Below are 12451 nucleotides of genomic sequence, written 5' to 3' on the forward strand. Positions count from 1 at the left end.
GAATTAAACCTATTGTGCGTAACCATGAGGTTTCTACTTCTTTCAAACAAGGAGGTAGGTGGTCGGGCTTGCAATGGAGGTAGGTAGAGTCGTCCAGTGGGCTTGACAGGTTGACATCGTCCATAAGGCGGTTTCCTGGCCATGAAATTTGTGAATGTAAAGCTTCAATGGTTATTGAACAAAGTAAACGTCATGATCCTTCCTAGCAGGACCAAAAACAACAGATTTGACATAGTCCTGCCTAGCCAGGGCAATTTTGGATTAGCCCTGCAATATTCAAATGCTTCTTCCTGTTTCAAAAATTTCAGGTTTAATCGCTTGTATGCTACAGGTGAAGTGCTGCTTATCACAGATTTTAAGGGGTCTGGATCACTGCCATAGCCGAGGTGTGCTCCATCGTGACCTGAAAGGATCCAACCTTCTTTTGGATGGTGAGGGGAACCTGAAGATTGCTGATTTTGGTCTGGCCACGTTCTTTCAATCGGGGAGAAAGCAACAACTGACCGCTCAGGTAGTTACCTTATGGTATCGCCCTCCAGAGCTTCTTCTTGGAGCCACAGAGTACGGGGTGGCAGTAGACCTCTGGAGCACAGGATGCATTTTGGGCGAGCTGTTTACTGGCAGGCCGATCATGCCTGGTCGAACAGAGGTAACTTTTAGAGCGCCTCCATTCCAATTTGCTACTCCACAGAAACCCCTTCTTTTCAAGGTTTTTAGATAAATTTGTTGCTTCATAATTACCATCTACATGAGAAAAGACAGTAAACAATGTCATGAAAAAAGACAGCAAACAATGAGAGGTTTTGCATGAATGCTCATGTTCACTATGCAGTTTACCTGAATACTGTTCACTATGCAGTTTACCTGAATAATCTAAAGGCCTGCTTATACAGGTGGAACAGTTGCACAAAATTTTTAAGCTGTGCGGCTCACCATCTGAAGAATATTGGCAGAAGTATAAGCTTCCTCATGCAACTATCTTTAAACCGCAACACCCATACATAAGGAGTGTGGAAGAAACTTTCAAGGATCTCCCACGAACGGCATTGGATCTGTTGGGTGCTCTACTTGCAATTGATCCACAAGCTCGGGGAACTTCATCAGAAGCTTTGAAAAGTGAAGTGTGTAACATTTTGCCCTTAACTAAGCATGCTAAGGAGATGATAAAAATGTGAATAACCGTATTTTTTTTTGTCCATTGTGCTTCATGAAAGTGCTCTCAACTGAATGCCCGAATTGGCAGTTTTTTACTTCCAAGCCCGTAGCATGCGATCCTTCCAGTCTACTAAAATGCTCAGCAGAAAAAGAGAGTGATACCAGAGTAACTGTTGACAGAGCCAGGAGGTAAATTGTTTACCAACTTGCTCAACAAAGCCTGTAAATAGTATCATATTCAGATAGTAATAAGGTATGAATTGAGGCGTTTTGCAAGCTGATTATGGTCTTTTATGGGAAAAGGCCATATCTAGTAAACTAGATCATAAGGTAGCATGATTTGCTGAGCCTCCTATTTCTATCATCATGGACAAGCAGAAACATAATTCGGAGTTGTTTGTGCATGTGCTGCTAAGGTTTGACAGCCTGATATCCATGCTGGAGTTTAAAGGCTGTAAGAAAAGTTGATATAAGACAAATTTTCACCTATCTGTAAAAGTTGCACTAGTGAAATATCTCGAGAATAAGCTTTTTGCTGCTGGAAGTCTTGTACTGCACATGGCTGAGCTGTTGGCTCTTTTAATGAGAACTTAGATGGCTTGCGGGATTGTTAATGATGGAGGTGGTCTCACCTACTTTAAGGAGTTTGGGCTGCTTGCTGCTGCTGGAATGCAAAGTAGAGGAAAGGGCAGATGTCAGAGTGGGAGGGAGAGCGAGGGTTTTGTAGCCCCTAATCTGCAGTTGCTGAGGCAAAAAACCAATAGGGCTCTGAGAGTTGTCTCCAGCATGAAGCCATGATTCCCCACCCTTTATTTATGTCATACACGTGAAGAGCATGAATGCTCTCACCGAAACCCATACCCAAGTGTTTGGCTAGAGTTTGTCCTATGTCTGATCCAGGTCCTGCTTCTTGGGACTCGGGAGCCCTCCCATTGGTGAAATCCTTGTTATGAGCAGTCTGTTCACTTATATAGGCATGGGATTAGTAATAAAGCAATGTCCTTAAGTCACTTTACACTGCCCCAATAATTATAAGCCCATTCCCATCATAGAAGACAGCATTATTATGCCCTTTAGGCGCATAACATGTTCCCTATCACATGCACCCTGCACTGGAGTGCTATGTGGCAAATTGGCTCTACATCAGTGCATCATTCACCAGTAGGATTTACCTTTTTAGGAATATTTTGTTGTATGCCGTGGCCCCATTGTGAGCCCCAGTCCAGGCACGAGCTACGTAGGTCAGTCTCCACAGCCATAGAGAGTCTGCATGTGTCAATTCTTTTACCCACTTGGAGAATTCATCAGTTCATGCATGTAGAAGTCAAGCCTTAGCAGTAGAGTTGCATTAGTGCATGTAGTTGCATAGTAGACAGGCCTATGGGCCAGCGAAAAGCCAGTCCATGACCACAACCATCAGCCAACAGCATTAGACGCTTAAAAGCATCAGCCGACAGCAGTTAATGCTTCATAGCAACAGTCGGCCAGCACTGGTACTCAGCCGACAGCATCATATGCTTCACAGCAATAGTCGGCTAGCATGGGTACTCAATCGGCCAGCATAATATGTTGCTTTGCATGCAGCCGGGTAACATTTCTAGTCGGGCAGCATTAAAAAAGGTATTTTTCTATGTGCAGCATTATTAATAGCATTTAATGCTCTCTTTTTTTTGTCCAAGTGCTATTGGGGGCGGACAACATCTGCTGGCCGACCAGAAGCCTAGGAGCATATACAAGCAAGCACTTCATTCCTCAGTAAATCATTCATCTCATGAGAAAAAGTTCAGCCTCAGTCCCAAGCAGTTCCACTCCGTCTCCGCCTCCTTCTCCTCCTCCTGCTCCCGCTGCTTCTGTTACACCTCCAGCTGAGGATACTCAGTTAGATGATGATGACCCTGCTCCTCCTCCGGCGAGTTCGAGCAGATCTGTACCTGGTTGGTATTATCAGACAGTTAGTGATTCTGGGTTACGTGAGCCGCCTGGTTCTCTTCGGCGTTCTTCCAAAGTTACAGGGAAACAAATTCATAAGGTTAACATGTTTGTTAATTATGCTCTTATGTCTACTATCATTAATGGTCCTTCTGATCCCACTTCTGTAGACGAGGCTCTTTCACATGAGCCTTGGCGTCGTGCTATGCAGGCAGAGCTGGATGCTATCGACTGGAATGGCACTTGGATTTCGGTGCCTCGGCCACTGCAGCGTAAGGTGATTGGTGTGCGTTGGATCTTCAAATCAAAGTTCTGAGTTTATGGCAGCTTGGACAAGCACAAGGCGAGGTTGGTTGCCAAGGGTTATGCTCAGCGCCCTGGTGTTGACTTCGATGAGACCTTCGCTCCGATGGCCCGGATGACTACCATTTGCACCATTCTTGCGCTTGCAGGACATCATAGATGGCCCGTTTTCCAGATGGACGTCAAGTCGGCTTTCCTGAATGGAGAGCTTACACAGGAGGTTTATATTGATCAGCTGCCAGGATTTGTTAGTCCGGGCAAACAGGATCATGTGTACCGGGTGAAGAAGGCTTTATATGGTCTAAAGCAGGCTCTGCGGACTTGGTACGAGCGGATTGATGAGCTCTTTCAGAAGCTCGGCCTGCGCCATTCTCACGCAGATTCGAACCTTTATATCCTCCTTGAGAGGGGGTTGATTGTTATCATTGTGGTCTATGTTGATGACCTCATCTTTATAGGTTCTTATTCTGTGCGGATCCGTTCTGTTATGGATGCTTTGGAGACAGAGTTTGAGATGACGGATCTTGGCCTCTTGCATTATTTTCTTGGCTTTGAGATTTGGCAAACCTCGAAGGGCATTTTCTTCTCTCAGCAAAAGTACACTCGGGAGATTCTCGACAAATTTCAGATGACTGGGTGCAAACCAGTATCTTCTCCTATGGATATTGGTGAGAAGCTTTCTTCACTTGATGCTTCTCCAGGGACTGATCAGGGACAATATCGGGTTCTCGTCAGTTGTTTGGTATGGTGGACCTACTCCCGATTGGACATATGCTTCGCAGTCAGTTTATTGAGTTCCTTCTCATCCAAACCCCGTCAGCAGCATTGGGGGTGTGCTCTCAGAGTTCTTCGGTACTTGCATGGCACTCTGGATTTTGGCATCTTTTATGGCCAAGGACGCACTCTTGTTGGATGGTCTACTCAAACTAGGCTGGAGATCCAAATACACAGTGTTCGACCACTGGTTGTGTTTTTTCACTTGGGTCTGGATGTCAGAATATGCAGCGGCATGCTTGCTCCCCTTGCCGTCAGGAATAATCTCCATCCGGTCCTCACTATGTATCGGAATAGTGGAGTTATCGCCAATAAAGATACGACCGGACTGCCGTTTCAGATCCAGAAAGAAGTCACGGGATGGAGTCATGTGCCTCGAAGCACCACTGTCGAGAATCCATTCCCGGGTATCCTTCGCGGTGAAGCCAACTGCCTCCTCGCTCGAAGATGATGAAGCATCGGAGTCCACCATCTCTAAGTGCACAAATGCCGAAGTCTTCGCAGCTGAGGCTGAGGAATCAGCACTCTTCCCTGTTCGCTTAGGGCACTTCCTCTAGTAGTGGCCTGTCTCGCCACAATCATTACAAGATCTTTCGGCCTTCAGCTTCTCTCGTTCTGGATCAGGCTTCTTCTCAGAAGACTTCTCCGGTGAAGCCTTCCCTTTGCCCTTGTTGGTATTACGGCCTTTCGACGGTTGGCCAGTTAAGGCCTCTGAACCTCCGCCGTGAGGAGGGTTCGTGAAACGTTCCTGCTGGTCCAAGACCATTGGCACAAGCTCCTCCCAAGTAATGGTGCTGAGCCTGCCACTCGTGATCAACGAGGAATAGAAAGCAGAATACTGACCAGGCAAGTGGGAAAGTAACGTGATGGCCATATCTTCGGATGATATCTCTTTCCCAGCTTGAAGGACTTCCTGCTGAAGGGCCTGCAGCTTGTTAATGTGTTCCCGCATCGTCGAAGACTTTGTAGGGTTCATAACCCGCATCTGCACTTCCAAGGATATCCGCTTCATGGGTGACACCCTGTTATACAAAGAAGCCAAGTGCTCCCATATGCCTCTCGCCAGCGTCATGTGCTTCACATGGTTGATCACCTGTGGTGTGCAATTGAGGAAAATAAAGGACCAGACCCTGGCGTTGACATGATCCCACATGTGTGCCTGTGCCTCTTGGTCCTTCCTCGTAGATAATAACTCCCCTTCCTCAGCTTCCGGCCGTGGCATCCCTATGATAATAAAATCAGCAAGGTCATATGACTCCAGAACTGACTCCATCATGACCTTCCAGATGCCGTAATTGGACCCGTCCAACTAATGATCCACTGGGAACGTGGGGAGAGTCGGAATCTTCACGTGCTTCTCAGCCATCTCTAGTAAATCTGCTATCGCGGAGAGTAACCTGAAAGGGTGGGTGGGTGGGAAAAAAAAATCTGAAAATCTGCAAGTGGCTGTCCAGCACCTTTGCCCGCCTTCCTCTTGCACCTTCTCTTCCCGTTCAGCCCGAAACAGTCCACCAATCAGCAACCTGTTGCTCCCCCTCTTGCTCAGAAAAACGCCCAAGATCTCCTAGAGCCTAGGGCTCTGATACCATGTCAGAATATGCAACGGAAACGATAACCAAACTTGGGTAGACAAGAGCAAGTAGACTGCAGAAAATAATCAGCACAAGAAACACAGAGAGATAGGTGTGTAAACTCTTCTCTATATACACAAGATCCCGGCAAAACTGAATGAGAAAGTGGTGGGGGCTGAGGGGCTATATATACATCTCCTAGAGGGCAGTCGGCCAGCAGCAAGAGTGCCCACGACTGGAGAAAATAATCCCACGACTGAATAAATGCAGTCGGCCAGCATTCTGATGCCCACGACTGATCAAAACAAGTCGGCCAGCAGCCCTGAAGCCCACGACTGATGTAGATCCAGTCGGCCAGCAATGGGGTGCTCCTGGCATCATCTGGCAGCCCTCCCACCACTAGGAAAAATGGGAAAAAATAGGGAAAAAATACGGGGAGTGTGGAAAAATGATATACGGGCGGGCACACCCACAACAGAGGCCCTGGTGTATACAAATAGACAGGAGATGACTTCTAACACTGGAGCCATTTCTTGGAGTAGTAAAAAGCAGCCTACTGTGGCACTTTCCTCTACCGAGGCGGAGTACCGTGCAGTTTGTTATGCTGCATGTGAGGCGATATGGTTGTGGAGATTATTGGAGGAGCTTGGCTGTCCTCCTACCGGATCTACTCTTCTTTGGTGTGACAATCAAAGTTGCATCGCCATCGCCAAGAACAGTGTTTCATGCTCGTACGAAACACATTGAGATTCAGTATCACTATGTTCGTGAACGGGTTCTTGTTGGAGATTTGCGTTTGGAGTATTGTCCTTCCGTGGAGAATGCTGCAGATTTGTTCACCAAGCCGGTTTCTCAAGCTTCCTTGGCTCCTTATCTTCAGATTCGCGGAGTTTGTTCAGCATCTGGTGCTGAGAGGGGGTGTTAGCACATTCATCCCCAAATTCTGCTCTTTTATGGTGCCCATTTGGTCCTTTTTGCATGGCCCTTGCTTGTGGGCTGGCCACCCCTTTTTCTAGTATTTTTTTGGGATTTTTCCCAGCCTTTCTGGCATTTTCTAGTCGGCCATGTCCAGTAGTTCCAGTCGGCCTGTTTTGCAGCTCCAGTCAGCCAGCCTTCCCCTACTATAAATAGTGTGCTGGCCTCTCTTTTCTCATTCAGTCTTGTACATATTTTACTCCCTCACTTATGAGACTTGTAGTGTCTCTTGCTTGGGACTGTTTTGCTTGAATATATTCAGCATAGTTCTCTCCATATCTCTCTCTCTCTTGCACTCTCTGTTCAGCACATTCTAGTGCCACTCTGCTTCCGCTCTGTGCACTCTTTCAGAGCTTCCTTCAAACAATGAACGTTGAGTTGTTCTTTCATTCATTGTACATAATACAAAGATTAACGTTACAATTATCGGTGCATGTGTGTGTGTGTGTATGCATGCGCGCTTCATAGTGGCATTCTTAACTTCATAATCTGTGATCCGTATGATACTTTGCGTACTGCACGTGTACCGTACAGGACGTTCCATACGTCCTACAAAATGTATAAGCTTCTATATGAATTTGGAAGTTCCTGTATGTCCTGACCTCATTAGGGCGCCCCTGTGCCTCAGCCATGCACATCCCATATGCTTTCACATGCAACCTATAGGCATTACATGTACACAATTGTTTTCAATATACCATGTTTGATATTTATACTATTCAAACTAGAAAAAGAGTGGCGTACCTTATCTTATTAGTACTTTCTGTACTCGTATTGTGTGTATTGTACCCACAATGTTTCTAACCACCACTTCTGTTGGACATCTATCTAGTGTTAACGTAGTCATAACACTAATAGCTGTATATTAGTTTTTCATTAAAAAGTTATTCACTCTATATGGGTTGCGAACTAACATTGTTACTAATCACAATCCCAACGTTTGGGGTAAGTATATTCAAGAAAATGAATACACAATTGAAAATGAGTTTGACTTATCATCCTAAATCAAATGGTCAAACAAAGGAGGTTAAATAGATGTAGAAGAATATGCTCTAAATGCCTATGCTTCTACAAGTCTTTTTGAGAAAATTACGTATGTTTAGATATCAAACTTGAACCTAGCATTCATGGTCCATTTGTTTGCAGAAAATCAAAGGCAAAAATGTTCCAACTTTCTGCAAGACCAACAAGAGATGTTGCAAGTCGCTCTAGAAAGTCTTCAATTTTAAGCGAATTAGGACCACTTACCTTGTGTATTGAAGGTTATTTGAATGGTTTACCTTACAATTCCAACATCTGGAAGAGTGTACAAGCTTTGTCCCAGGTAAAGCAGACCTTATAAGTTTATTTCTGCCACCTTGGGCAAGGTTTAGTCCAGTCTTTTAACATCATACTGAAAGAGAAATTCAGGTTCAAATTCGTTTCTCTCTCACAAACCAGAAGCAATTTTCAAATATTGTGCAAAATTTCTCACAAGTAGCATTATATATCCGAGTTGCTTATCCCAGCATGCAGAATATATTTGATGAATGGAATGGGGCGTTCACTCAAGTGTTATCATGCCCTTCCATGGTAATCCAAGCACAAAGTTTTTAGAGATACATTCCCCTCTTCGTGGGAATTTCCAATGGATGCGATAAGCCACTTTGTCTCAAGCATTCAACCTTGTTAACTTGACATCATTGTCAATACATTATTCTACATCAGTTGGCAATTTAGGCTAATAGATGTCCTTTTTGACCAAATCCAACCTGCTTTATATACCTGGATGTCCAGCACATGGGCTTTCATGACATCTGAAGAGAAACTTCTTTCTTATGTTGAGAAGCACACAGATTGTGACACAGCACCATCAGCAAGGTTGTGGGCATAGTTTGGAAGCAAGGTGGGCCATGCCCGCTTCCATTACCCTCGACATTAAGTTCCTGAAAGCATACTTTGTGATTCCTTCACTCAGAATCACCCAGGTTGCCTAGTTCATTGAGTTCTCGTTTCCGTTTTTGATGTGGGCAGTGCCATGCTTTCTGAGATCCATTACTCAGAATAACCCTGCTTGCCTAGCTTATCAAGTTCTCATTTCTGTTTTTGATTGAGGGGTAGCGTGGTTGATTCCACCCTCTTCTTCCAAGGTGCAGTGTCACATGTTGAAGAGGTTGAAGCCCCCAAGTTTGATGGGAAGATGAATGGTGATTAACTAGCTAGAAAGATGGATGTGGGCAGTGCCATGCTTTCTGAGATCCGTTACTCAGAATCACCCTGCTTGCCTAGCTCATCGAGTTCTCGTTTCTGTTTTTGATTGAGGGGTAGCGCGGTTGATTCCACCCTCTTCCAAGGTGCAGTCTCTCATATTGAAGAGGTTGAAGCCCCCAAGACCAACTCAATGGATCAAATGGAGCTCTTAAGTATTCTTACCAAGTATTTTGTCTCTTTTTTTTCCCAGGGTTGAATTTTGTGTATTTCCTAGACAAAAAATCGTTAGTTTTTGTTATTTTGTGAGTTTTCCTTATTGTTTGATTTTATAGGTGTGTTAGCTTGTTAATTCAGTCCTTTTTCGCCCCCCCCCCCCCCGACCTCGCCATTGCCCTCCCTCCCTCGTTGTCTCCATCCACTCCTTCCCCCCATTTGTGCTTCCTCCTCCTTCCCCCCTCACCTCCGGCTTCCGCCCTCTTCCATTGCACTGCCCCCCTCCTCCCTCTTCCTAGGGACTTAATCCCACCTTCGCCCGCCTCCCGCTTCCACCCTCTACCTTCATTTCCACCCTCCGCGCTGCCTGCCGCCCCTCCTTCTCGTTGCGCCTCTTCGCGCACCCCTCCGCCTCCTTCCCTCCTGGTCATGAGGTCGTCCTTGCCCCCTGCCCCCTGCCTCCTGCACTCCCCTCCACCCCCCTTCTGCTCCCTTCCCCCCTCCTTATCACACGTGAGGCCGTCCATGCCCTCTGCCTCTTGCACTCCCCTCCACCCCCCCTTCTCTTCACTTCCGCCCTCCATATCGCCCGAACACTCCCCCCCCTTCCCCCCCCTCTTTCTTGTCTTTGCAGGTTTAGCGCTCGGGTTGTTGATCTTTCCGCAAGAGTCGGCTTCGAGGAGGACTCCATGGCAGCCACTCCGTCATCCCCAACAGAGGCCACCGCCCCTTACCTATTCTTTGACGCAGACCTCGAGCTCTTGTTGGCATATAGAGTCTCCTCCCTTGAGGCCTTTTCACTCATTTGCAAATGTTATGTACCTAGTGCTAACCCTTGGGGTTAAGGACTAATCCAGTGGGTTAGGGGAACCCTGGGATTAGCGAAAGTAGGCGGATTCAAGTGGCTAGTGTTCAGATTTAATAAAACTGAGGTTGGCTATTTATGATTGGACTGTTATTTATAGCGGCAATAAACACTATATAAGTGAGTCTTGGGTTATTATTGATTCATTGTGGTCTGGACCTGGACCAAGAGGCTTACTCCTACCATGAATCTTTGCCGAGGGCCCCTATGGGCAGGCACTGCCGGTATGGGACGCCAAGGTTGACTGGCATGGAGTTGTGAGAGTGGCACCTTAGCCCCTCGCTCAGGGAAGGTTTGTGGACATGAACCTATTGTTGGGTGGTGAGCTTGCATGCACCCCTTTTATTTGGTTTCTCTAATCTTGTTTATGCCTGTGTATTAGGTGATCCTTGGGAGGAGTCCCTCATAGTTGGTATCAGAGCAAGCCTACTTGCGGAGGCGGAAAAAAGCAAGGTTTCTGTGTCGTTGTGTTTTATCAAGGTTGCCTAAACCAGTTATCCCTCAGTTACCATATTTGCGTTTTGAATCTGCAAGTAGCTGCTTTTTTAGGTTTTGTTGGTAGGGTAAGGTTCATGTTGATTCTGAGAGAAGGGCAAGAATGGGGAGATTTGTATGCATGCGTGCGGGCAGGATTGTCGTGGGAAAGCCCTGGTTTTTGGACTCTTAACGCTTGGCTTTTCTTCTCTCTTGGTAGCGTTGCAGTTTAGGGTTGTTTCATGGTGTGCAAGGTTGTTGCGTGGTTTGCAGCCACGCATGCAGAGGAAGAGCAACCATGTGCAGGCTCCCATGAGTGCAGCAGGCTGCTATTTTAGGCTAGATGAGCTTTGGAATGGGCATGCCTACATCTGATGGGGCAAGTACTGCACAGGACAGACCAGCAGAGATGTTGTGTCCAGCAGTCAGACGGCGCTACTCAGCAGGCCGTACAACAGTAGGTGGCCGTGTAGGGCCTGATGCATGCAGGTCAGTGCCAAATGAGAGAGAGAAAGCTGAGGAGGTGGCAAGCAGTTTTTTTGGCAGAAAAAAAGCATACTTTAGGGTTTTGGTGTTTTGTAAAGTTAAATCCCAGGTAAAAACATACTTAGCTCGTGTCACACTCCCCACTTGATTTGGTCATCCACGTCTTCCATGGCAGAACCTGAAGCTTGACATTGACCCAGCCCAGCACGCAGTGGTCAATGGTTCTTGAACAGGGGGATTTCCACCCTGGTTGTTGCCAGTAGGATTTCCTAGATGTGCATGTGCCATGGGAAGGGGTGGAGGAGGATTTTGGGGTGGTACAAAGTTGATTAGCCTCCTATGATTGTAGTAATGGGGAGAGAGAGAACTTCGGATTGGACCAACCAGATTGACACGAGAACGAGTGTTGGGCATGCAGAAAACACACAATGTAAGCTCACAGAAAGAAAGCTAGGAACTCCCGCTGTGGTTAGAGTGTCCCACCGGGCATGCCAAATTTTAGTGTACCTGTCAGGTTGGGTTGCCCAGGTACACTAAGAGGTTATGGTGGTTCACTCTTGGACACAGGAGTCCTAGGACAGAACATTAGGAAGAAACATAGGAAGAAACGATGGCATAACAAGCAATACTTGATTAAATTGGAGCAGGTAAGCAACAGTGCACAATAATAATGTCCACTTGTATTACTAGGAACCAGCAGTTAACAAACACCACTCATTGCACCATGCACACTCAGCAGTGGTCACAGTGAGGGATACACATTCTGCTTAGGACGGAATGTCAAATCCCCACGAATCTTCCCTCGTGATCGATCTTGGTTCGAAACTCGAATCCTGCAAACAAACGAACAACAAACAACAAAGGGGTGCAGGCCTGACTCACCTCCCAACCATGACAGCCGTGGGCAAGCCCACAATCTTGGCTGTCCCCACCGAGCCACGAGCTGAGCTAACTAGGATGACGTACCGACCAATCTCCTCCTCGTGACGTCCCATACCGCCACGAAGCTGCCCTCGCGGGCCTCGAGACTGCTGCCGGCCTCGGCTGCACAAAGCAGGTGCACGTCTGCACTAGATCCAGGCTCCAAGACCATAGAGCTCTCACAAACTCGCGAGACTCTCTATGTTCAATAACTAACCTTGGCCACCCTTTTATAGGCTCTTGGCCGGTCATCGGGCGTCCACACTTGGGTGCCCGCCCGTCCATACTTGGGTGCCCGCCCGTTAGTATATCCCTAACTCAGCTCGTCAATCAGCCTGCCTAGTTCCAAGCTTCCCCAAGCCTCGAAACTAGTCTTGCATGCGTATAGCACACGGTAGATACCCACTGTGCACATGACATACTCCCCTTCCTCTAAGAGCTCACTCCTGAGCTCACTAAAAAGCCAGGGTAATCTCTCTGAAGAGAAGTCAATGTCTCCCATGTAGCGTCCTCCTCAACACGATCCTTCCACTTGATCTTGTATTCCGTGATAAGCGTATGACGCAATCTTCGTTCACGAAAGCCAAGAATCTTT

The 12451-nt window shown here is 46.8% G+C and overlaps 1 protein-coding gene across 1 annotated transcript in view; it reads left to right on the forward strand.

The window, feature by feature from the left end:
- Window positions 1-12451, forward strand: part of LOC147634381 (putative serine/threonine-protein kinase At1g54610) — a 60902-nt gene that overhangs the window by 23115 nt on the left and 25336 nt on the right. The window contains exons 4-6 of the mRNA XM_086805522.1: window positions 332-649; window positions 894-1121; window positions 1244-1344. Of these exons, the coding sequence (XP_086661648.1) occupies window positions 332-649; window positions 894-1121; window positions 1244-1344 (647 nt within the window). The remainder of the gene's footprint in view (window positions 1-331; window positions 650-893; window positions 1122-1243; window positions 1345-12451) is intronic.

Source organism: Cibotium barometz, chromosome 11 (genome assembly GCF_041138505.1).
Source record: "Cibotium barometz isolate CiBa-2024 chromosome 11, ASM4113850v1, whole genome shotgun sequence".
NCBI lineage: Eukaryota > Viridiplantae > Streptophyta > Polypodiopsida > Cyatheales > Cibotiaceae > Cibotium > Cibotium barometz.